The sequence below is a fragment of the Physeter macrocephalus genome, chromosome 2, assembly GCF_002837175.3.
Source record: "Physeter macrocephalus isolate SW-GA chromosome 2, ASM283717v5, whole genome shotgun sequence".
Classification (NCBI taxonomy): Eukaryota; Metazoa; Chordata; class Mammalia; order Artiodactyla; family Physeteridae; genus Physeter; species Physeter macrocephalus.
The window spans coordinates 40676365-40699170 of record NC_041215.1 but is presented as its reverse complement, the minus strand read 5'-3'; the positions used below and the strand labels follow the sequence as shown (position 1 = coordinate 40699170).

At 38.9% G+C, this 22806-nt stretch overlaps 1 protein-coding gene across 9 annotated transcripts in view; it reads left to right on the top strand.

Annotated features, from left to right (window-relative positions):
* The window catches only part of PTPN4 (protein tyrosine phosphatase non-receptor type 4), a 190166-nt gene that overhangs the window by 120747 nt on the left and 46613 nt on the right, over positions 1 to 22806 (top strand). For all 9 annotated transcript variants that reach the window (XM_055087461.1, XM_055087462.1, XM_055087463.1 and 6 more), the window contains exons 13-15: positions 4000 to 4068; positions 11321 to 11446; positions 13171 to 13329. In XM_055087461.1, coding sequence (XP_054943436.1) covers positions 4000 to 4068; positions 11321 to 11446; positions 13171 to 13329 — 354 coding nt within the window. The remainder of the gene's footprint in view (positions 1 to 3999; positions 4069 to 11320; positions 11447 to 13170; positions 13330 to 22806) is intronic.

Genomic DNA, 22806 nt, shown 5'->3' with positions numbered 1-22806 from the left:
CAGTTTTAATTTTTCCTTTCTATTCTGATCCTTTTTATTCCTTTTTCTTTACTTGTTGCCCCAGCTAGAACCACCAGTATAGTGTTGAGTAGAAGCGGTGAGAGCAGATATCCTTGTCTTGTTCCTTATCTTAGGGGAAGGCACTCAGTATTTCACTATTAAGTGTGATGTTGGTTGTGAGCTTTCACACATGCCCTATATCATGCAGGTTGAGGCAGTTCCTCTATTTCACATTTGTGGGAAGTTTTTATTAGGATTGGTTATTGGTTTTTGTCAAATGCTTTTTCTGCTGCTATCACAGTGATCATATGAGTTTTCTTTTTAGTTGTTTATTTGATGAATTATATTGATTGACTTTCAAATGGTAAAGCAACCGTACATTCCTGAGAGAAACCCCACTTGGTTATGATCTATTATCCTTTTTATATATTATTTTATTTAATTTGCTTACATTTTGTTTTGAATTTTTGCATTTATGTTTGTGAAGGATATTTCTCTTTAGTTTTCTTTTGTAATGTCATTATCAGGTTTGGTGTCAGGATCACTTGGCCTCATTGAATGAGTTGGGAAGTATTTTCTCATTTTCAGTTTTCTAGAAGAGTTTCTGTAGTAATATTATTTCCTTTTAAAATGTTTGATAGAATTTTCCAGTTCTCTTCTTTCTAAGGCAGAAGCGTTATTTATAGGAGGCTTTTGAACAGCACATTCAGATTCTTTAATACAAATGAAGCAGTTCAGGTTTTCTCTTTCTTCCTGGGTGGACTTTGATCATGTTTTTCAAAGAATTTATCTATTTTGTCTTAAGTTCTTGAATATTTTGGCATAAAGGTTATAATATTACCCTATTATATTTTTAATATCTCTAGAATCTAGTAAGGTCATTTCTCTCATTCTTGATATTGGTAATTTGTGTCTTCTCTCTTTTTCCCTTATCAGTCTTGTTAGAGGTTTTATCACTTGGGATTAAATATTTTTAAACACTGTGAATGCTAAATAAAACCTTTCTTCAGGTTTGTATGTAGCTTATGGGCCACGCTTTGTCTGTCAAGTCTTAAAGGAAACAAGTGACCGAAAAATACTAAACCAGGTTCCCGTTCAAGTCTAGAGTCAATAGTTAGGCAGTATCAAATATACAAAACCTCAGGGAATATAACATCTCTGAGCCTATTTTGAAAAAAAAATTTAATGGTAAAGTTAACCCATCTAAGAGAGAATTCAAAATGACTCAAGAAGAATCTTGGTGAAAGAAGTCAGAATAAAGATTAAATTCTTTAAATATGGAACAAATCCTTGACAACTATGAGAATTATAACTACAGAATAGTATTAAAATGTTATAAACTTGGACAAAGTAAAATTAATAATATAACTAAGAAAGCAAGAGGAAGCAGGGACTAGTGAACTATGTGAATCCATATTAACAAAACTTATATATTAATACACTAAGTTTTTAAGGTTTTCCCTGACCTTTTTATTCTCCTCCTCCTCCTTCTTTTTAAAATGAATGGTAGCCTTTTTCTTTCCTTTAATTCAAGAGAAATCCATTTAATATTTTCATTGTGACATATATAGCATAATCACATTGTAATAGAATTATATCCTTATTTGTAGCCTTTTCTATGTATGTATAGAGCTTCAGAATGATTTTTGCCTGCTTATAATGGAGATTATTTCTTAGGGGTATGGCTGTGGCTAAATCTGTCTGTTTACTTTTTTTGTTATGCTTTTCGATATTGCTTGAATTACTTACAAGAAGCCTGCATGCTTTCACCAATTGGTATATTCTCATTGTTCTTAAGATAAGCATCTTGCTGTCAGAATTTATTGTTCTTAGATTATGTTACAGTTTTACATTTTGTTCTAATTATACTAAACCCTATAGAATAATATGGATAATATGACATATAAACACTTCATTTTCCCCTCATAGTTGAATTTAATCGTTATATTTTTATTATGAAATTCAACTTGTTAATTCAGCCTTTTGAGTAATAATGTCCCAGTTGAATCCTCTTTCCTGGAAAATTACTCTATCAGTCCGGGAAACAGGAAGCTCTTGATTTTTCAAATAAAAGCAATTTAATTGAGGCAGTTGGTTTCTACCACAGGTGTTAGAAAGGCTGGGAAAACAAAAGGGAGGGGGTTTGGAGAAGCAGCAGGAAGAATGGTAATGCCTGAGGGTCAGAAGCTTGTGTCACTCTGGGCTGGAGCCCACAAGCTGAGACCTGCTGCTGCACTGTAGAGCTGCTACCTGTCGATTCTGCATCTCCAGGGCGGTGCTGCTTTGATCAGGGGTGGCATCATCTGCGGGGCTCTGTTTCTTTCTGTGCCTTGTCCCTGCTGCTGTTGCAGCGGCTGCCGGTTACCTGCTTCTGACTTGCTCTGCTTTCTGATGTCCCACCAGACAAAAGGCAGAACTGACAGAAAGCTAGCTTGCAGGGGCACCTCCAAGGTGCAGGGCATAGCAGACAGAGCAGGACAGGACTGAGGCCTGGGCAGCTCGGCTAACGTGAAATTAAATTAGTGTGTATAAGTAGGCCGTAGATGTCAATAGTTGTAAAAGCTAGGCTTGCTGTTTATAGTCCTGAAGAACTTCAAAAACGTATCCAGAATACTTTTTAATCACCAAAATGATTAATAATCTTGTGAACGATGCAGGAATGGCAGCATGACCAGTGTTTATCTGGATACAGTCCTATCCCTAATGTATACACATTAGATAAGTGCTTCTCCCCCTCGTTATAAGCAGTGTTTGGGAATAGTAGCACTCTTGTCACCTCTCACGAGGACTGAGAGACGGAATTTGGAATATCAGGGGATTTAATACTTCCTTTACCAGCCTCCTCACACACACACACCCCCCTTGTTAGCTCTGTTCCAAAAGGTCCAGGGGATTACCGTCCTTGTTCTCATGTGGAAGTACAAAGCAGTGGTGAACCCAAATCCGTTACCTTGTTCACAATTGCAACTATAGCTCATCCGTCTTAGAGGAAATATATTAAGAAACATCAACTTATCTAAATTTTAAAATCGTGACAATGTTTCTGACTTTTCCATTAAAACTTGAACAGATGTGCCATTCTGTTCACATTTATCTATACTTGTCCATAGAAGATGATCTTAAAATTGCTTGCTTATTAGCTTTGGAAACCTATATTTGGCTGCTTTTATATATATTAAATTTCTATCTGTGTAAATGGTTATATTTGATATTCTGAACATTTATGTTCATTCACTCAAATAATGTGATGTGTCAAGTAATAGATTCTCTGAGAACCAAGTTTTTATTTACAAATTTGCTCTCAACACATTGGAGTACCACAGAGGAAGCTTAGTTCCCAGGCATAAACGGTATGCTTTTGGGAGGCAAATCAGCTTCAAGATAAACCCCTGTAATGCCCAACTCCCAACCGTATTCTGACCTGCATTCCTTCTAATATAAAAATATCTGGAGTTGCCTGTATCTGGACGTGGAGGGATTTGAGGATGTGTCTGTGATCATTATCAGTAGGTGAGGAGGAAAAGCTTGCCCAAGGAAAGAGCAGTTCTTTGGGATCTCCCCATGTGTCAGGCCCTTGTTGAAGGAGTAGTAAAGACACTAGCCAAACCGCAGACGTGGCAGGAGGGCAGGGCTTAGATGAGCTGGGACAGAGCAACCTGTTTGAGTGTAGAGGGAGTGCCTTTCCAGGGCATAGCAGAGGAGGAATTTCTCTCAGACAGAATTACTTCTTTCATACTCACTCCCAAACAAAGGAGTATCTGAAAACAAAGTGTCTTTGGAACACATCCTTGTTCATTAATGGAAGAACTGTAATTAAGCTTCATTCATCCAGGTAGAAGTGGAATATAGTCCATTCTTTCCTTCTTAGCCTCCTCTCCCTTTTCTCTGCTAGAAATATCTTGTCTCTTGTGTAATTGTAGTATAGTCATGCTGTGTGTTGTCATTGTATCTTGTAGTTCTCTTTAAGGTTTTCTTATTGTACATATTTATCTATTTCAGTGGGAGAACTGAAGTCCAGTCAGTTCAATATGGCAAAGAAAAGGCAAATAAGGACAGGGTGTTTGCAAGGTAAGCCACTTCTAATTCAGTGTCTGAATTTTTTTTAAAGCAAGACTAAAACTGTTAGAAACTCTTTTTCCAAATATGAGTACAGAATTATCACATGATTCCTTCTTTAATTAAATGATAAATTATATTGAGCAAATAATGAAATAGTTTGTCTAGTTTACTCAGTCAGTTTTTTTTAGTGGACCAAGGATTGTAACCCTGACTAGGCAGAATCAAGTATTATATTATTAATAGAACATTTTGTTGGAAGGCTTGTTTCTCTTTTGTTAACATTTTTGAGAAACATAGTTACTTATCTCATATATTATCCAGCCCATTTCATCTTCCTTTAAATCATATTGTTAAGAAATAAGTTGCTTTTTATTTGGGTGCTATTTTGTTATCTTCATTTTTTAAGATCTGTTAATAACCAGTTTGCTTTTCAACAAGTGAGATGACATGATCAGATTTATGGTTTAGAAAATAGTTTTATAAGCAAGGATAGAGAATGAATTAGAAGTAAAGGCTGGGTACCCAGAGACCAGTTAGGTTATTGCAGTAATCCAACTGAAAATAGCAAAGGCCTGAACTAAAACACTGACAGTGAAGTGGTTAATAGGGAACAAATTTGAGGAACTTATTTTGCGGGTGGAACAGCACAAGTTGTTGACCAATTGGTGGAGGTGTGTGAGAGACAGGAGTATCTGGAAAGACTTGTCAGCGTGGAGTGACATAAAATGGACAGGGGTTACAGGAGAGAACAGACTTGTAATAGAAAAGGTTAAGTTGGCACAGGTCTGGTTTGAGATGCCTGAGCAATAATCTAACCAGATCGTCCAACAGATGCTTAAAAACTCAGCCGAGAGCTCTGACGAGGGAGAGTGACCAGATTGGCAGCAGTTAATCTTTACTGAAGACCTACTGTGCCGAGCATTGCTTCAGGCCTTGGGAACACAGTGAAGAACAAGATACACCTCTTAGTCTCATGGAGCCTGCACTCTGATTGGTGGAGCAGGTGCCTAATATAGGTGAGGGCGGAGGCAGGGAAGGCCCTGAGCCGGAGCCAGTAGAGGGCAGGGTGCGCACGGCAGTGGTCCAGGAGATGGCTAGACAGGCGGGCAGCGGCCGGAGTCTGTGTGGCCCTGTGCTGCGAACGGTGAGGATTTAGGATTGTAAGTGGAGGCCAGGGGACTGGGGGCACAGGAGGGATATACACTGACTTGCATTTGAAAAATGTGGTAGAGTTCTTGTGCTTTAGAGTGATAAACTGAAGTATCTACAAGTATTGTATGGTTTCTGGGATTTGCTTCGGAATGACTGGGGGGCGAGGTGAAACAGAATTCTCATGGTGATGCTGTTGAACCTGGGGCCTGAGTACACAGGGTTCATCAAGCTCTTCTTTCTACTTCTGTTTACATTTGAAATGTTCCAAAATAAAAATATGGGGGAGGCTGGGAGATTAGCCTGGCTGCGGGGGTAGAAGCACTCTGTGGGGATGTAGCGGAAGAGGGTGGCCGGCTAACCTCATAATGGCCAGCGCTTATCTTGTGCTTGTCTGTGCCAGGCAGCTTTCGTGTGTTAACTCGCAACCCCCAACTCAATGAGGTACTAAGTCCACTACAGATGAGAAAACTGAGCTCGTCTGAATAATTTACCTGAGATTATACAGAGAGTGAGGGATGCAGCAAGATTCTAACCAGGCATCCCAGGTTCTTACCCACACTTTTAACCTCTGTGCGGTAGCTTTTGCTGTTCTGCGTGAGACATGTGACGCTTGACTCCTTCCCTGTCTCAGACGTGAAAGATGACCCCGTTTATTGTCTGTCTCCTGCACTAGGAGGATGTCAGCTCTAGGAGGACGGGAGTTTGTCTGTCTTCATTCACCACAGTAGCCACAGTTCTCTAATGAGTGGGGTATGGTAGACGTTTGTTAAATGAAGCAGTGTATTTTCAGTGAAAATAGCTTAGAGAGGGTGAGTCCTTAAAGAGGTCATGAGCTTAGAGTCTGCTGCCAGAGGAGGCCTGAGAGTTTTAATAAACAAGAAGTGGAGAATTTTGCTTTTGACTTTAATTTTGCTCTTAGTCTTTGTCCGAAAGACCTCCTGCTTTGTGTTTCTAGGGTAAAAAACTGCTGTTTTTTTCTTTCCTCTAAAAGCAGAAACTGCTTTATTGCTTTCTCTACTCCACAAGTGATGGCTCATTTTTTTTTAAAGCTCCAACAATGCCAAATAACATAAAGAAAAATCGTGACCCCCAACACAATCATTTAAAATTGTTTTGCATTTACTAGTCAAGATTTTGCCATGTATATACTCACAGAGATATTGATATGTATGTCTATATTTTATTTGTTTTAAAAATTGTTTCATACTTTTTCTTGCTTGTTTTTATCACTTAGCATATCATAGGAATTTTCTTCAGTGTTGAAAAATCTGCAGTCGTTCATGTCAGTAAATCTTAAACACTTAAGTCCTTTTATCCTGAGCTGTAGATTTAATTGCAAGATCCTTCCCTTCATCCTGCCACTGGTCCGCGTGCACAGTCAGAGTCATTTCTGAGGCTGAGGCTGTGCCAGCACTGTGCCTGGAATGCTTGTAAAAATAAAAAACAAATAATATTACAAGTTCCTTGGAGTAAGGACATTTGAAACAAAAAAATCATTAGAACATGATTTTTATGTGTTTGAATAATAACATTTACTTGGGTTTTGGGTTTTTTTTTCCCTTCATTCCTGGTTTACCCTCATCCTGATTTGTCTATGAATGATCTGTCCAATCGGAAAATTGTCAGTGAAAAATGCCTTGATGTAGGAAAGATTTCGCTGGTCAGGGCATATAGCATTTTGCTGTGATAAGTTTAACTTGAATTTGAATGATGTAATTCATTTCAGCATTTGTTCAAAAAAGTTTTGAAATTGATTTATTTTGGCTTTATTTTTAGATTTATTGAGGGAAATATTGTCAATTTCTCTATTAAATATAAATCTTGGTGTCATATTAGTGGCTTGGTTATTTCAGAAGGGAGAAAGAAAAAGTAAAAACACAGAGATGTCTGTCCCAATAGATACGGCTCCTGAAATTACTCAGATTCTTCCTTTCCACAGTCATAGATGCTCTTGTTTCCAGTTAGAAAGGACTAAGGACCTGTACAAAGGTAAAGTGTTCAGTAAAATGTTTATTTGAAACCATTTTCCTTGAAATTGCTCTTGAGAAAGGAATCGTTTACTTCCTATCAACTCTGTTTTAACTTAAAATGTACATATTTATTCTAGTTCTTAGTACTATAACTTTTTTGCAACACTCCTTTCAGACTTGTTAAAATCAAAGTAAATATTTTTCTGGTTCTTCTCTTTTAAAACAGCACCATAACAAAATACTTGCACTTCTTTATTCTTTTCCTAACAAGAAGGTTAACTTTTTGTCATGCTTGATATTTGTAAAAATACTGAACATGATTTCATAACTAGTTCTACTGTAATATGATATCCTAATATGAATACCAAATCATAGGTGTGTTTATATATTAATGTTAATATCACATGCAAATGACTTCCTTTATTTATATGTGTTAATGCTTTAATATTTTGAGCATATCAGATTTTGAGAGATACACAGATAGTTACACCTGCATCTTACTAGTTCATTTTTTTTTCCAGAGCAGTTCCCAATGCATTTTATTTTATTTTATTATTTATTTATGTTTAAATTTAATATTTAAAAAAATTTTTAAAAATTTTATTTTATATTTGAGTATAGTTGATTAACAGTGTTGCATTAGTTTCAGGTGTACAGCAAAGTGATTCAGTTACAAATATACAAGTATCTATTCATTTTTAAATTCTTTTTCCATTTCTGTTATTACAGAATATTGAACAGAACTCCCTGTGCTATGCAGTAGACCCTTGTTGGTTACCTATCTATCTGTCTATCTATCTGTTTATTTATTTGGCTGCACTGGGTCTTAGTTGTGGCATGTGAACTCTTAGTTGCAGTATGTGGAATCTAGTTCCCTGACCAGGGATTGAACCCAGGCCCCGTGCATTGGGAGCGTGGAGTCTTAGCCACTGGACCACCAGGGAAGTCCCTGGTTATCTATTTAAAATATAGCAGTGTGTACATGGGAATCCCAAACCCCAGTCTGTCCCTCCTCCCCGACTTTTCTTTGCCTGGTAATCATAAGCTCATTTTCTAAGTCTGTGAGTTTGTTTCTGTTTTGTAAATAAGTTTATTTATATCATTTTTTTTTAAGATTCCACATATAAGTGGTATCATATGATATTTGTCTTTCTCTGTCTGACTTCACTTAGTATGATAGTCACCAGTCAGATAGTTCTTCATTTTATATATGCATTATTAAAATGTGAAATTGTTTAACAGGTTATCTTATAAAACAAATATGCATTATTCAGTGAGTAGTAGAGATAAAATTCCAGTATGATGGGCCCCAAATAACTGTCCTGTTTCTTTTGTTGTGCTGGAATTGTATGAATCCACTTTGAAATAATAAGTCATCATCTAGGACAAGGTCTTAATAGTACTGTTTTAATGATCCTACTAGCCCTGAAAGACTAACCTTTTCTGGGATTGTGATGATCTGATGCATATCTATCAAAATACCCTAATGATTTTAGCAATTATTAAATTATTCTGTTAGAGTGTTAGAGATTCTAGAATTCTTGTCCACTCCTTGGAATTTTAGTTGACAGTATAAATATTTTGAAAAGATTTCTCCTTAAACTTTTTATGTAAGGTTGTTTTTTTCAGCAATAATAAATGTTAACTTATTTTTCTGATACATCAACTCTTTGAATTGCTTTCAGACTTTTTCAGTTATCATATAATATCTAAGAAGAAAGCAAAAGAATGTTCCCATGCAACAGAAAGATAAGGTGCCATGGTCAGAAAATAAATTTACCACATTGCAAACACTGATGATGTGTGGTATTTTTTTCTCTGAAATTTCCACACTCAACAGGAAACATAGGCAGCAAGCTTGAGTGGGTGGGTCTCTGAGGTTAAAACTGTTAATAAAATACCTTGAAATTTAGTTTTAAATGCAAAGCATTTCCAACCATGTTTAGTTTATTAACAACAGTAAAGTGTTCTGATGCTTTGTATTAGGTGAGTATAACTGGAATTTTTTCCTCCTTCAAATGACTCTTTCCCTCTATTAGAAAATGAAAATAGTTGATCTCCTGACTGTGGTTAGTGAACTCACTTAACAGTTTACATTTAATAATCCAATATGTGAGTTATCTGTTTATTAACATTAAGAATTAGCATTAATAGAAGAGCCATAAATGCTGTTTCTTTTAATAATCTTTACTTCATTTAAAAAATCTAATGCATGAGATAATATACTTTATTTTTATTTTATTGTGACTGATGAGGTGGTTAGACTAAATGGTATCTTGACTTGCTTTCAAATCAGAAAATCCTGTAATTTAAACTCATGGTAATGGGAAATGTTTATGCTTTAATGACTTCAGATTCACTTTATGAAAAATGAAATCTGAGTCAATGACTTTTTTAAAAAAATTGATAACGTTACATCTCTTTTAGAAAATGTTCAATGTTCTTAAATTAAGGAGATGTCAGTCAACTATATTTCAATTTAAAAATAAATAAAAGAGAAAAAAGCAACATCATTAGGCCAAACTAAAAAGATTTTAGCTATGAATACATGAAATGATAGGGCATTTGTGTGGCTTGGATTCAGAAGTAATTTAAGTTACTTGTGGTTTAGTAAAATTAATAAACTAAAACATTGCACTGAAAATGTAGATACTCAGATCATTTCAGAAGGTAGGGAAGGACTGTAGGAGCATACATTTTACTAGTAAATTTTGATATTTAGATGTAGAAACTTAAGTGATTTGTCTGTGGGAAGGTCAAAGCTAGGATTGACGGTCCCCACTCATTGTTTTTTTTTTTTTTTTTCAAAATAAATTTATTTATTTATTTTTGGCTGTGTTGGGTCTCCGTTGCTGTGCACGGGCTCTCTCTAGTTGCGGTGTGCGGGCTTCTCATTGCAGTGGCTTCTCTTGTTGCGGAGCACGGGCTCTAGGCACACAGGCTTCAGTAGTTGTGGCGCACAGGCTCAGTAGCGGCTTGTGGGCTCTAGAGCACAGGCTCAGTAGTTGTGGCGCACGGGCTTAGTTGCTCCGTGGCATGTGGGATCTTCCCGGACCAGGGCTCAAACCCGTGTCCCCTGCATTGGCAGGTGGATTCTCAACCGCTGCGCCATCAGGGACGCCCCCCACTCATTGTTTTAATGCTTCCTACTATGTATGTAAATTTTCTTGAGTACTCGTGGCCAGTGTTACCATGCTTTGTAGTCTAGTCTATTTGTATGTGCTTCAGTGAGTTATTACTGAAATATAAAACTGTCTAAGTTTAGAAGCTGATATATTATGTGTTTTTATGTAATTTGCTTAATTCATTATATTAACCTTCATATGAACTCTACATGTCAAAAAGCTAGGCATTTAAATAGATAATCATGTATTTTCCATGAACTTTGGCCACTTTTTGAATTTGCATAAAAAACGACTTAAGTTGCTAATTCACCTAAAATTCTAAGGGTTTTTGACCTCAGTAAATATCAATATCTTTTCTGAAAAGATCATTTACTCTCTTTATCACTATAATAACTGACAATATACAGGTAAGAAAACATATGCTACTCCCCACCATTGAGACAAAATAATTAACCTTCCAAACGTTTCCTAAAGAAGAAAAGAAAAAAAATCCACTGGCCTACTGTATATAAAAGGGGAAAATTTATAAATAAAATATACACAGTTATCATTTTTACCTTGTCCTCATTGAGGCAGAGGGCCAGGGTTTAGGTTTAAGGACACTCAGGAGATGATGTGTTAGGAATTGTTTAAAACACCACAAGGTAAGCTCAAGTCCCAGAGACCCTGGGACAGAGACAGACAATGTCTAAAATATAATGTTGGTAGTATCTGGGAAAATTTGATAGCCAACGATTCCATTGTCTTTTTTCTTTCATTCTTTGTTTCTTTCATTTTTCTCCTCTTCCCTATTCTCTTTCCTACTTTTTCTTGCCTTCTTTCTTCATATAAAGCAGATTTCCTTTCTTAGGAAATTGTTTGGTAAGTAGCCTCCAAATGCATTAATTTCTTGTAAATAAACGTGTTGTGTTTACTCATCTAGAATATGATGTATTAAGACAAATTGTAAGGTTCGGTACATAGTTTGGGGTAAAAAATAAAATTTTTTGCATATTATTTATATTATTACTCCAGATCCCCAAGTAAGCCCTTGGCACGGAAATTAATGGATTGGGAAGTAGTAAGCAGAAATTCACTATCTGATGACAGGTTGGAAACACAAAGCCTTCCATCGCGATCCCCACCTGGCACTCCTAATCAGTAAGTACATCAGGTGTACGTTTTGCTAATTTCTAAATGTTTGGCTGTATGTTTCCATTGCCTGAAGATTATAATATGTAAAATTTAAAATTTTCGGTAAGACATGATTTTCGTTGCTCCAAGGCATTATTTCCTCTCAGCCTGGAGCTCAGTGTGTAAGCAGAGCATGACATAAAGATGCTCACTTAACTACAAAGCTGACTTCCACAGTCAGGGTCACTATCCAATAAATCAAGGCCTATTAAGTAGACTTAAAATCTGGGAATATGGTTGTAGCTGACATAACTCTTTTCCATGTGTATCTCCAGCATAATTTCTAGGAGAGTGCATATTATTTGAACATGCTAAGTGTTGTGATTCTCTTGCTGAAGCTCCTACCCTGCTTCTGCTGTACCAGTGTCTGTGTTCTAGGAAAAGGGATTTCCAGCCTCAGTTCCCACCAGCTCAGCCATAGCTCAGCTGAGAAGCACACGTTACTCAGCACTTACTGTGTATGCACTTCATCCTAGCATTTCTCACAAAAGCTGGATGCTTGGGTGTAGGTAGTAATAATAAGATAATAAACGTGTACTGATGTTATCTTAATTTCATAATGTTAACAAATGTGTTGTATGTATCATATATATGTGATTAAGATAATGATAACAAAGTGAATGTCGCCATACTGGCCGTCCTTGTTAACCCAAAAGGTTGATATAAGAAATATTTGAATTTTGGCATGGAATATAATATTTAAAGAAGTCTTCCTCTGGACATATTTCATACACATTCATGTTCAATAAATGTGCACTAAATTCTAAAAGTTGTTTCACTGATGGGTGTTTGTCAGCTTAAGAGTAAATTCCTACCATATTGGAAGTAAAGTGTGTACATAAACAGCTTGGTTCACAGCAGGTTACCTAATAGCTAGGTGTCTTCCTCACTACTAGAAACAAAATAGACTCAAAAGTTTGTGCAGTGTCTTGCTAATTGTAGATTGCTAAGTCATCTTTTTTATAATAGACTGCATATAAATTCAAAGGCTAATCAGCTTGTTGGAGAAGATCCAGAACCTTCTTTCTCTGGTCCCTTTTCCAGCCAGCCGTTCCTTATTTGTTACCAGTACCCCACTAAACAATTACAGCAAATTATGGAAGACACATGCAATTTAAACCAGATGGTTGAATTAATTAATTGTCACTAACTCTGATCAGACTTTCTGTTAATGAAACAATTTTATGTATGATATGAAGAAAATTGTTTTTTCCCTAAATTCTAAAGTGACTGTGTCACTTATGAAGATGGAAATATGGTATTCAGTATTTCTAGCCTTAGAAATTATAGAAAATCCCATAAATAAAAGTATTTATTAAAGGATTAAAAAAGAATTCAGACCAGAGGATATTTCTGAATTATTGATTCTCTCCTTTTATTTTGTAAATGCTGATTAAGACGCACATTTGTAGTGACTGAAACCTAGAAACATTAAGGTTGGTGGGGATAATAGATGATTGAAATAGATAAAATCCCCGAGGCAGATTGCTAACTCTAGCTCAGATCTTTTGACTTCCTATTCTGTGTTTTTTCTGTTTATACCATACTGTCTTTGTCAGAGACTCAGCTTAGTAAAATGTGGTCAGTCTTAAAAACACACACCCACTTTCTACTGCAATCATATAAGAAAGAAACTTGAATATACTGAGTTACAGTACATTCTTACTCAATTTTTGTTCCTCTTCTCATAGTCGAAATTCTGCATTCACCCAAGAGGGAACCAGGTTACGGCCGTCTTCAGTGGGTCATTTGGTCGGCCACGTGGTTCACACCTGCCCAGGCGAGGCATTCGTGAGGCATCGGTCTCCATCTTCCACGCAAGCCAACAGCATTGTTTTGGAATCATCTCCGTAAGGCCCTTTTGCATTTAGCTTCCTTTTTATGAGAAATAATGCCCCAAATTGCTTCATTTGAAATAATCTGGGAAATTATAGTATTTGATACAAGACTTTATTTATGCAATGTTTTAAAGATTTATATATTTGTAAATGTGCTTATTTGTTCCTGAAGGTCTTGGTGACCCCCACCCCACAAAGTCGCTTTTAGTGCACATTGTTACATATTTCTGCAGATAAATGTATCACTGTGGTCAGGCAGTAAGGTGATGAAAGGTAGAGTTTTCTTAATATTTTTCAGGAAGGGAACCATAAGGATGAATAGACAGTGTTGGGGAAGTTAAGTAGCAAGGGAGAACATCACATTGAAAATAAGTTACAGAAAGTGTGCATACATCATTTCTAAAATTCACTCCTATCTCATTACAAATTGATGCATAAATTAAACTTCATAATTCAGTATATCAGTTTAAGGCACAACATACTCACCTCACATTAATAGGCAGTCTTGATGTATTGGTGCATATAATACAGTGAGTTCATATGCAAGTAAAAATACAGTGCAAGTGTTAGAAAAAAAGTAAAATACTTTATAAGATACATAGGCAGGTAAGAGGGTTCATTAATTGCTGAGAAGGAAAAAGGGGTTTACGATATGGTGAATGTGACGAGGGCTGAAGAGAGGGCGGGTCTGAGTGGTGGAGAGCGGGCGGAGTGGTGGGCACGGCAGCTGTAGGCGTGCCAGGAAAGCGCGCCTGGCCTGAAGGAGCAGCTGCTGTCCTCGGCGCGCCAGCAGGGAAGGCAGCCACGTGGTCGGTACCAGTGGGCGTTTAGTCTGGCTAACGTGTATCTGGGTAAAAGATCTGGATTGTGTGTGGACGTGAGAAAGTTTGGAGGAATAGAAAACTTTACACTGCACAGTGACACCTGTGGAGCATGGGTGGACAGGAGTTAGGATTGGTGGAAATTTAATGTTTTATTACTTTAAAACTTATAACTCTAAACTTTGATTTTTAATAAGCATGTATTTTCTACTTCTAAACCTTTAAAAAGTACAGTAATTAAAGACGTGATTGAAATGTTAACTGATTAAATTTTAAAATGACATGCTTTCGGCATATGAAAGCCGACCACTTGGAGGAATCACAAAGTCCGTGTCATCACAGACAGAACAGTGTCACTCCTGGGACCTGACCACATGATCTCAGTCTAGTTTTTGTAGGGCCCTTTCCGTAGAGCCCATACACATCTGCCTATGCATACAATTGAGTATTTCCTTTTGTAAATTTTATAGATTCACAAACCCCCCCAAATCACTTACCTCTTCAGAATACCTTTGTTCTCTTTTCCTGACCTGAAGTGGACAAGGAGGTTCAGGATAGGTTGGAACCATGCAGAGTTTTTTCTTCCCCTGCCCAGTCCACCAGAATTTCAAATGCTTGGGGCTTTCTCTTTGGACATCTGTTTTATGAAGCTTAAGTATTTGTATTCAGTTTTTTTTTTTTTTTTTTTTTGTGGTATGCGGGCCTCCCTCTGTTGTGGCCTCTCCCGTTGCAGAGCACAGGCTCCGGACGCGCAGGCTCAGCGGCCATGGCTCACGGGCCCAGGCGCTCCGCGGCACGTGGGATCCTCCCAGACCGGGGCGCGAACCCGGTTCCCCTGCATCGGCAGGCGGACGCGCAACCACTGCGCCACCAGGGAAGCCCTGTATTCAGTTTTGAAGCTATAACACTGCTTTGGAAATTCAGCCAATCCTCACCTTAAGAATAATGAGAGAGTTCTGAAAAGACAAGCTTAATGGTAAACTAATAATAATAACTTTACATTGGTAGCTTACAGTCAGCTTTTTCATAAATTATCTCACTGTTCTGTTCAAGAGAACTCAATAAAATAGGAAAGCTATATAGCCCCCCTTTACAGATGAGAGAGCCACACTAACAGCATTTGTCCCAATTTACAGAACTAAAACTCAGGTTTTCTTACCTGAGCCAGTCTGTAGAACTGTGTATCCTGGACAAGGCTTTATTGATTTTTTTTTTTTTTCAATTTAGAGGAAATATTTTTCAACTTGGAATCCATAGATTTTAGTTTTACATTGGCCAAATGTGAAAAGAATGCAAACAATATGTTGGATTAAGCACAGAGCATCTCAACGTAGTACAATACGTTGAAATTGATGTTGCGATATCTCACCAATTTCCTGCTCTTTGAGGGAGTCCAGGGGTGTTCAGGTGAGCCTGACTTCAGGCACTGGGTGAGCTTGCCCACTTCCCGAGGAGAAAACGCTATTAATTCGCAGGTGTGTTTATTGTGGAAGCAAACAGGAGGCTGTTGTACTGCTTAAAGTTACCGTTTATAGGCAGGGGTGATTGAGATTACATCCTACCATTTCCTTCCTTTCTTTAAATGATCCACAGAAAATTAGACTGTTTTCAGTTTGTGATTTTTCTGAGATAAACATTAGCCCTAAATTAATTTAAAAATACTTAACAGATTTTTTTTAAAAAAAATTCCCACCACAATGCTAATACGTAACAGGGAAGCTCAGGTATTTCTACAAAATAATTGCAAAGTGTGTGAATGGGATGGATACGGTTCTATTTTTTATTATGATACAGATTGCTAACAGCTGCAACAGAGAACTGTTTTGAGTGCAGAGGAAGCTGCCTCACTGCTGACCTTGAAGCACTCATGAGGAAACTTACAGCCACCTGGACTGAAACAAGTCAGGGAAAGCTTTTGCCCACCTGGCTTGATTGACAGTTTTAACAACTCTTTTGCTGCTGTGTTACAATATATTGCCTGTTGACAGCAAAGTGCACTTAAATGTAACATTTTCATTATCTGCTCTTAACATTTTCCAAAATGTCAAAGTTTAAGATAAGCACATTATTTGTGGTGAAAAACCCCAGACTGAAAGTTGGACACTGGAACATTTTACTTATTTATTTAAATTTATTTATTTATTTATTGGCTGCGTTGGGTCTTCCTTGCTGTGCGCAGGCTTTCTCTAGTTGAGGCAAGCGGGGGCTACTCTTTGTTGCAGTGCACGGGCTTCTCATTGTGGTGGCTTCTCTTGTTGCAGATCACGGGCTCTAGGCACACGGGCTTCAGTAGTTGTGGCATGTGGGCTCAGTAGTTGTGGCTTGTGGGCTCTAGAGCACAGGCTCAGTACTTGTGGTGTGCAGGCTCAGTAGTTGTGGTGTGCGGGCTCAGTAGTTGTGGCTCGCGGGCTCTAGAGCGCAAGCTCAGTCGTTGTGGTGTGCAGGCTCAGTAGTTGTGGCTCGCGGGCTCTAGAGCACAGGCTCAGTGGTTGTGGCGTGCAGGCTCAGTAGTTGTGACGCACAGGCTTAGTTGCTCCGCAGCATGTGGGATCTTCCCAGACCAGGGCTTGAACCTGTGTCCCCTGCATTGGCAGGCGGATTCTTAACCACTGCATCACCAGGGAAGCCCTGGAACACTTTTAGAATCACATTCCTGTCTCTCCTTTCTTTTTTCTTAACATCCAAAGCTAACACATGTAGTAATTTGCCCACAAAATTTTTTCTGTGGGTAGAATTTAAACAGTATGTGTTTCAAGTCCTTGTTCCCATCCATACCCCACTGTGGATCATTTTAGGCAAATTATTGGTTTTAAATATATTAAAAGCATTGCATTAGGAATATGTTATCAATTAAAGTAAATATGGATGTCCTTAGAGCCCTGACCTCTACTGATCTTGCTTTCTGTTCATTTTTAATATAAGTAGTTTCTAGTAGAATTTAAAATATAATAGTATTACCACTTATAAGTAAAATGGAATGAAAGAAAATAGTCATCTTCAGCATATTCTCTGATAAGTTCTGTTGAAGCCTCAGTTACTGGCAGACAGGACGGTTGCTTAGCTTTTGTCTCTTTTATAAATTGGCTTCTGAGAAGCATTTCATTTGAAGAGAAGAGTCCACTGCTACAAGTTTAGAAATCGCTGATTTAAAGTAACTTTCCTCCCGCTTTTTGCAGTTGTTTTCTTTGAGCTGCAACTATAACTTAGTGTTAAGAGCGTAAGCTCTGGATTCAGACTGTTTAAAACTTGGTTCCACCACTTCTAATTATGTGACCTTGGGTGAGTTATTTTATCTCTGTAAGCATTAATTTCCTTGCTTGTAAAAACAGTATGATAATATCTACCTCATGGGATGGCTGTGAATATTTAATGAGATGCTTATTAGTAGTTCGGCAGAGAAAAAGTACTTAGTAGATGTTAACTATAATAATTATAATACATCTTTCAGTTAATTTGGGGTGGTGGGGGGGGATGTATTCCAGCAGCTTTTAAGTATATTATCAACCATTTATCTGTTGTATGTTTGAAGTGTGGATATCTGGTTGAACACAGTGAGGAATTCCCCATATTCTCAACTTCATCCTTCAGTTCCTAATCACCAGAGACTATGCAGATTTCATTTAAATCCAGTTCCCTGAGCTACTCTTTCCTAGACTGTCCCGTTCCAGTCTTATCTTTGTCCGACCTAATCAATTCCTTTTGCTTCGTCCTCAAAGCTTTGCCCCTCTGAGCTACTGGCACTGATAACTTCACCTGCAGGCTCAGTGTAACCCAACTCCCATGCCAGCCTTGATCAGGTCTAGTGATATATCATGGGCCATGCAAATACTAGGCTGCTGTAGGACAAGGAAATAAGAGAAGCAAAGGGGGTTGGGTGGAAGGAGTATTGAGCCATGGGGCCTCAGAGGGTGCACCGTGTTAGATGCTGTACCTGTGGCAGCAGGACTAAGCGCAGATCACTGGGCTGCTTCTCTGCAGCGTACTTACCTGCCATCCAGCTCTGGCAAAAGCCTCCCTTACTTGCAGTTGGGAGCTGAGGTCAGAGACTTGGAGTTTGGTTGAAACCAGGAATCTCAGGTCTGGGACCTTGGTTCTGGAGTAGGTTCCTACTGATAGAATAATATGACATTTTCAGTTCTATTCTTCTATTAATCATATCCCCGGGAGTTTCTATGCACTTTAATTGCCTTGATCATCAATTAGTAATCAGTCTGAAATGGTGTTTACTTTGAAATACTCTGAATGTCACTATAAATTAGCCAAAGTATCAAGAAGCCTGAATTTTGAACCAGAATTTTATCTGTATCTTACGTAACATAAGTATGGCAGGGGTAAATGCCCAGTGAAGACTTGGATGACACTAGTGATTGTAATGGAGTGAGACAAGAGCTGCTGGTGTGTATTTTAGAAAATAAGAGTTTTAAAAGAGCCATCATTCCTGGGAAGTTTGTATTAGTGTCTACCAAGAATATGGTTTTTGTTTTCTGGTCTTAAACCTTTGGCAGCATTTTTTTTTTTTAATTTACAGTTTTAAGAGTTTATCCTGCTCATTTTTCTTTTTTATGAGTAATTACAATAATCTCTTTGGAACTATATTTTCTACATTCTCCCTATGACAGATTTTTTCCAGCTCCCATAGTTAATGCCAAATGATTACCTCTACTTGTAAGACTCCAGGCACAGCCTTGATCCCTACTTCTTTCTTTGGTTCCTATTTCCCTAGTCCTGTCTAAACCATCTGGTAGTAGATGCTCATCTTCTTTTAGGTTATAGGTCCCTTCTCTCAGGTGCCAGCTTCTATGTCTAGTGGGGCTGTGTCCCACTAGGCTGCCTGGTTGTTCTTTCCAAGTATGTGATGTCTCTTCATTCTGTTTTCCTTGGTAGTTTTTGTTTATTTGTTTGTTTTTGTTTTGGTAAAAAAATTTTGTTTGGCTGCAGATGAATTGGGAGATGGGGATTGACATATATACAATAATATGTATAAAATAGATAACTAATAAGAACCTGCTGTATAAATAAATAAATAAATTTTAAAAATAAATAAATAAATAATTTTTTGGCCTCTCCATGCAGCTTGTGGGTGGGGTCCTGGTTCCCCTGGATCCCCGACCAGGGATCGAACCCGGGCCCTGGCAGTGAAAACCGCCGAGTCCTAACCATTGGACTGCCAGGGAATTCCCAGTAGTACCTTTTTAAAGAACTCGCCTAGTTCATGATATTATTTTAAATGTATTATAATTTCAAATTACAATACATTGTTTACCTATGAATGTCATCTTCCTAGGTAACTGTTTAATAGATTGACTTTGTATGATACTTCTACATTAAATATGAACAGGGAAGTTATTTGTTACGATAAATTGAGCTAATATGAGTATGTCTTTAAAATGTAATTGATACCTTTTGCCCAAAGTAAGAATTTTAGAAGTCTGTGTTGATATTCTTGATTACTTTTATAGACAATAGATAGATAGGTAGATAGACAGATAGACAGAAAGAGAGTGTGTTTGGTTATTGAAGCTGGAAACACAGGAAGGGGAAATTGTCACCAGGATTACTGGGAGAGCGCATAATTAGTTTGTGAAAGCTCCCCAGACCAACCTTAACCTCTGCAGTAACCAGGCCCATGGAGAGCTTGTCCATCACTCTCTGTGAAGTTACCTTAACTTAAGTTACATAAAACAATGGGAGAAGGCAGGTAGGTAGTACCTGTCCTGAAATCCAAAATTATATCATCCTTTCCTCTCTTAGATCTTGGCTGATCCTCTGCCTGTACTCCATTCTCCTCACCCTTTCTTTAGAGTTTGGTTCAAATCCCAGCCCGAGCCTCTACGCTTGGACTCTCTTCCTTTCTGGGTCTTCTTGTGGACTTTGAATGAGTAAAGGAGAGGGTGTGTTCAGATACCCATTGGAGTCCAGCAGGGAACACTGGGTGGGATTCACGTGGCCTGGAATGCCTGTGGCCCATCTAAAGGCAGCAGCTACCACTTGGCTTTGTCCAGTTGCTGACAACTTGTAATGCAGGTCTATTCTTTCCAAAGCTTCCAGATTTTTCATTCTGGAAATCCAGATTTTGTATGTAATTTTTAAAATGTAGTCAGCTCACATTTTTAAAGTGAACAGGCCAAATGTATGTTAGCAAAAATTGGCCCACAAGCCATGAATCTGCAACCACTGTTCTTGTACAGGGATTTCTAATCAGAAGCAGATAATAAAAATCACTTCTGGAGCTTTTTGGACTGTATACGCCTGGTCTCTAACCCTGGAAATGCAGACTCAGCAGTCTAGCAAAATGTCCTGTGGTGTCCGTGCCATCCCTGTCTTGCAGCTGAGTGTTGCCATCATGATACCCCTGCCCACCAGGCCTGGCTCACTTAGATACCGGGCTGCACAGCAGGCTTGGGTTTGTCCCTGTTGTTTGTCTTGGTGCTGTATTTAGACTGTTATCTGAACCAAGAATAAAGTTGCTCTGACTCCTTTCCCACCTGATCTCAACTTTATACTCTTCCCCCAAGGCCTTTGGTTTTTTAAAAAATTTATTTATTTTATTTTATTTATTTTATCTTTGGCTGTGTTGGGTGTTCATTGCTGCACACAGGCTTTTCTCTGGTTGCAGCGAGTGGGGCCTACTCTTCGTTGCGGTGCGCGGGCTTCTCATTGCGGTGGCTTCTCTTGTTGGGAGCACGGGCTCTAGGTGTGCAGGCTTCAGTAGTTGTGGCACGCGGGCTCAGTAGTTGTGGCTTGCGGGCTCTAGAGCACAGGCTCAGTAGTTGTGGCGCATGGGCTTAGTTGCTCCGCAGCATGTGGGATCTTCCTGGACCAGGGCTCGAACCCGTGTCCCCTGCATTGGCAGGCGGATTCTTAACCACTGTGCCACCAGGGAAGCCCCAGACCTTTAGTTTTGAGACTAAATGTTTCCCAGGTCTGACAACTGTATGCAAAACTAGAGGAAAGCTTCTCTTCACCTTGCCTGAGTGGTTATACTTTGTCCTGAGGAAGGGATGAGACCTACTGGTTGATCCATGTGGAGTCCGGTGACTCCCAGTTTTCGTAAAGTCTTGGAGGCTTCCGGCCAACTGCTTGTTAGAGATTTCCCATCGGAGGCTGTACCAAGGGTTGCCCGCCTCTGTCTGCCCTGGTCCCTGCAGCAGGCCATGGCCAAGGCACGCAGCTCTCTCCTAGCAGTTTCTTGAACAAGCAGCGCTTGAATGCATCGCCTCATAGAGGCTTGGGTTCTTGGCAGTTGAAATTAGCAGAATATAAACTAGTATGTTTGGGATCTGGAATCTCTGGCCATCAAGGTAGACCTCAGAGAAGCTTTGGCTGAAAAGGGGAGGTGTGCTCTCTGATGCAGTCCTCATAGCCTTATCAGAAGCTAGAGCATTTTGTGCCCTGAAGACTCCCGGGTAGAAAGCTGAGTGGTTATTGTTGTTCACTGCGTATTTAGTGATTATATTTTACACTCGATTATGCAATTGGAGGAGGGCTATATTTTCTCTTAGGAGAAGTAAGACCATTCATCGTTAATCCTGGCTGACACCCTTGGTGCTAAGCAGATTTTAGCATCGCTACCACGTCTGTCACGTGTCTAGCAGCAAGTCTCTCAAGAAGTTCACAGCTTCTCTACCAAGGGGAGCATATGTTTCCAAGAGCCACTCTGGCAGTAACCTCTGTGTTAGTTACCTTGGGCTAAATTATGCTCTGGTAGCACATTCCCCCAACTTACAGTGACGTACAGCAACAAGGGTCCTTTCTCTCTTACATTCTGCATACATGGTGGATCACCTGTGGCTCTGCTCCATGTCATGGTCATTCTAGGGCCCAGACTGACCGCAGCCCCTCTTTGGGACTTGGCTGGTCTCCTGGCTGAGGGAAGAGAGAAATACAGAGCTTCCTTTCAAAAGAGGCTACTCACATTTCATTGGCTAGAGCAAGTCATATGACCAAGCATGATGTCAGCCAGGGAGGAGTGGAGGGTAACTTTGAACAATAATATGATCTAATACAGTTCTGCTTCCTCAAGACCTTATAGCTGTGTCTTGGGTGTCGGCCGTCAGTCAACAAAACTAAGCAGGAACTGGCTGAAGCCTGTGCCTGATTACCACAGCAGCTGGCAACTCTCTCCTCTGCCCTTAGGCAGTGGGATAATAATGTTTCTATTTTCCCAAAGGACCTCCTGCCACCTCAGAGGTAAATAATAACCCCTGTGGTGATCAGTACTCTTGATGAGAACCATTTTCGCCTTGCCTGGTCCCTTAACCTCCATGACTTCCACGGACGCAGGCTTCCTGGGGTCCAAGTTGAACCACTGGTTCCCCCTTCTGGCCTTCGTGAAAAACTCACCTTGTTACTACATGCAGGGTGCTCGTTTTTTGTTTTTTTTGTTTTTTCAATTTTTGAATTTTATTTTATTTTTCTATACAGCAGGTTCTTATTAGTTATTTATTTTTTACATGTTAGTGTATATATGTCAATCCCAATCTCCCAGTTCATCACACCACCACCCCCTGCCGCTTTCCCCCCTCAGTGTCCATACATTTGTTCTAAACATCTGTGTCTCAATTTCTGCCCTACAAACAGGTTCATCTGTACCATTTTTCTAGGTTCCACATATATGCGTTAATATACGATATTTGTTTTTCTCTTTCTGACTTAATTCACTCTGTAT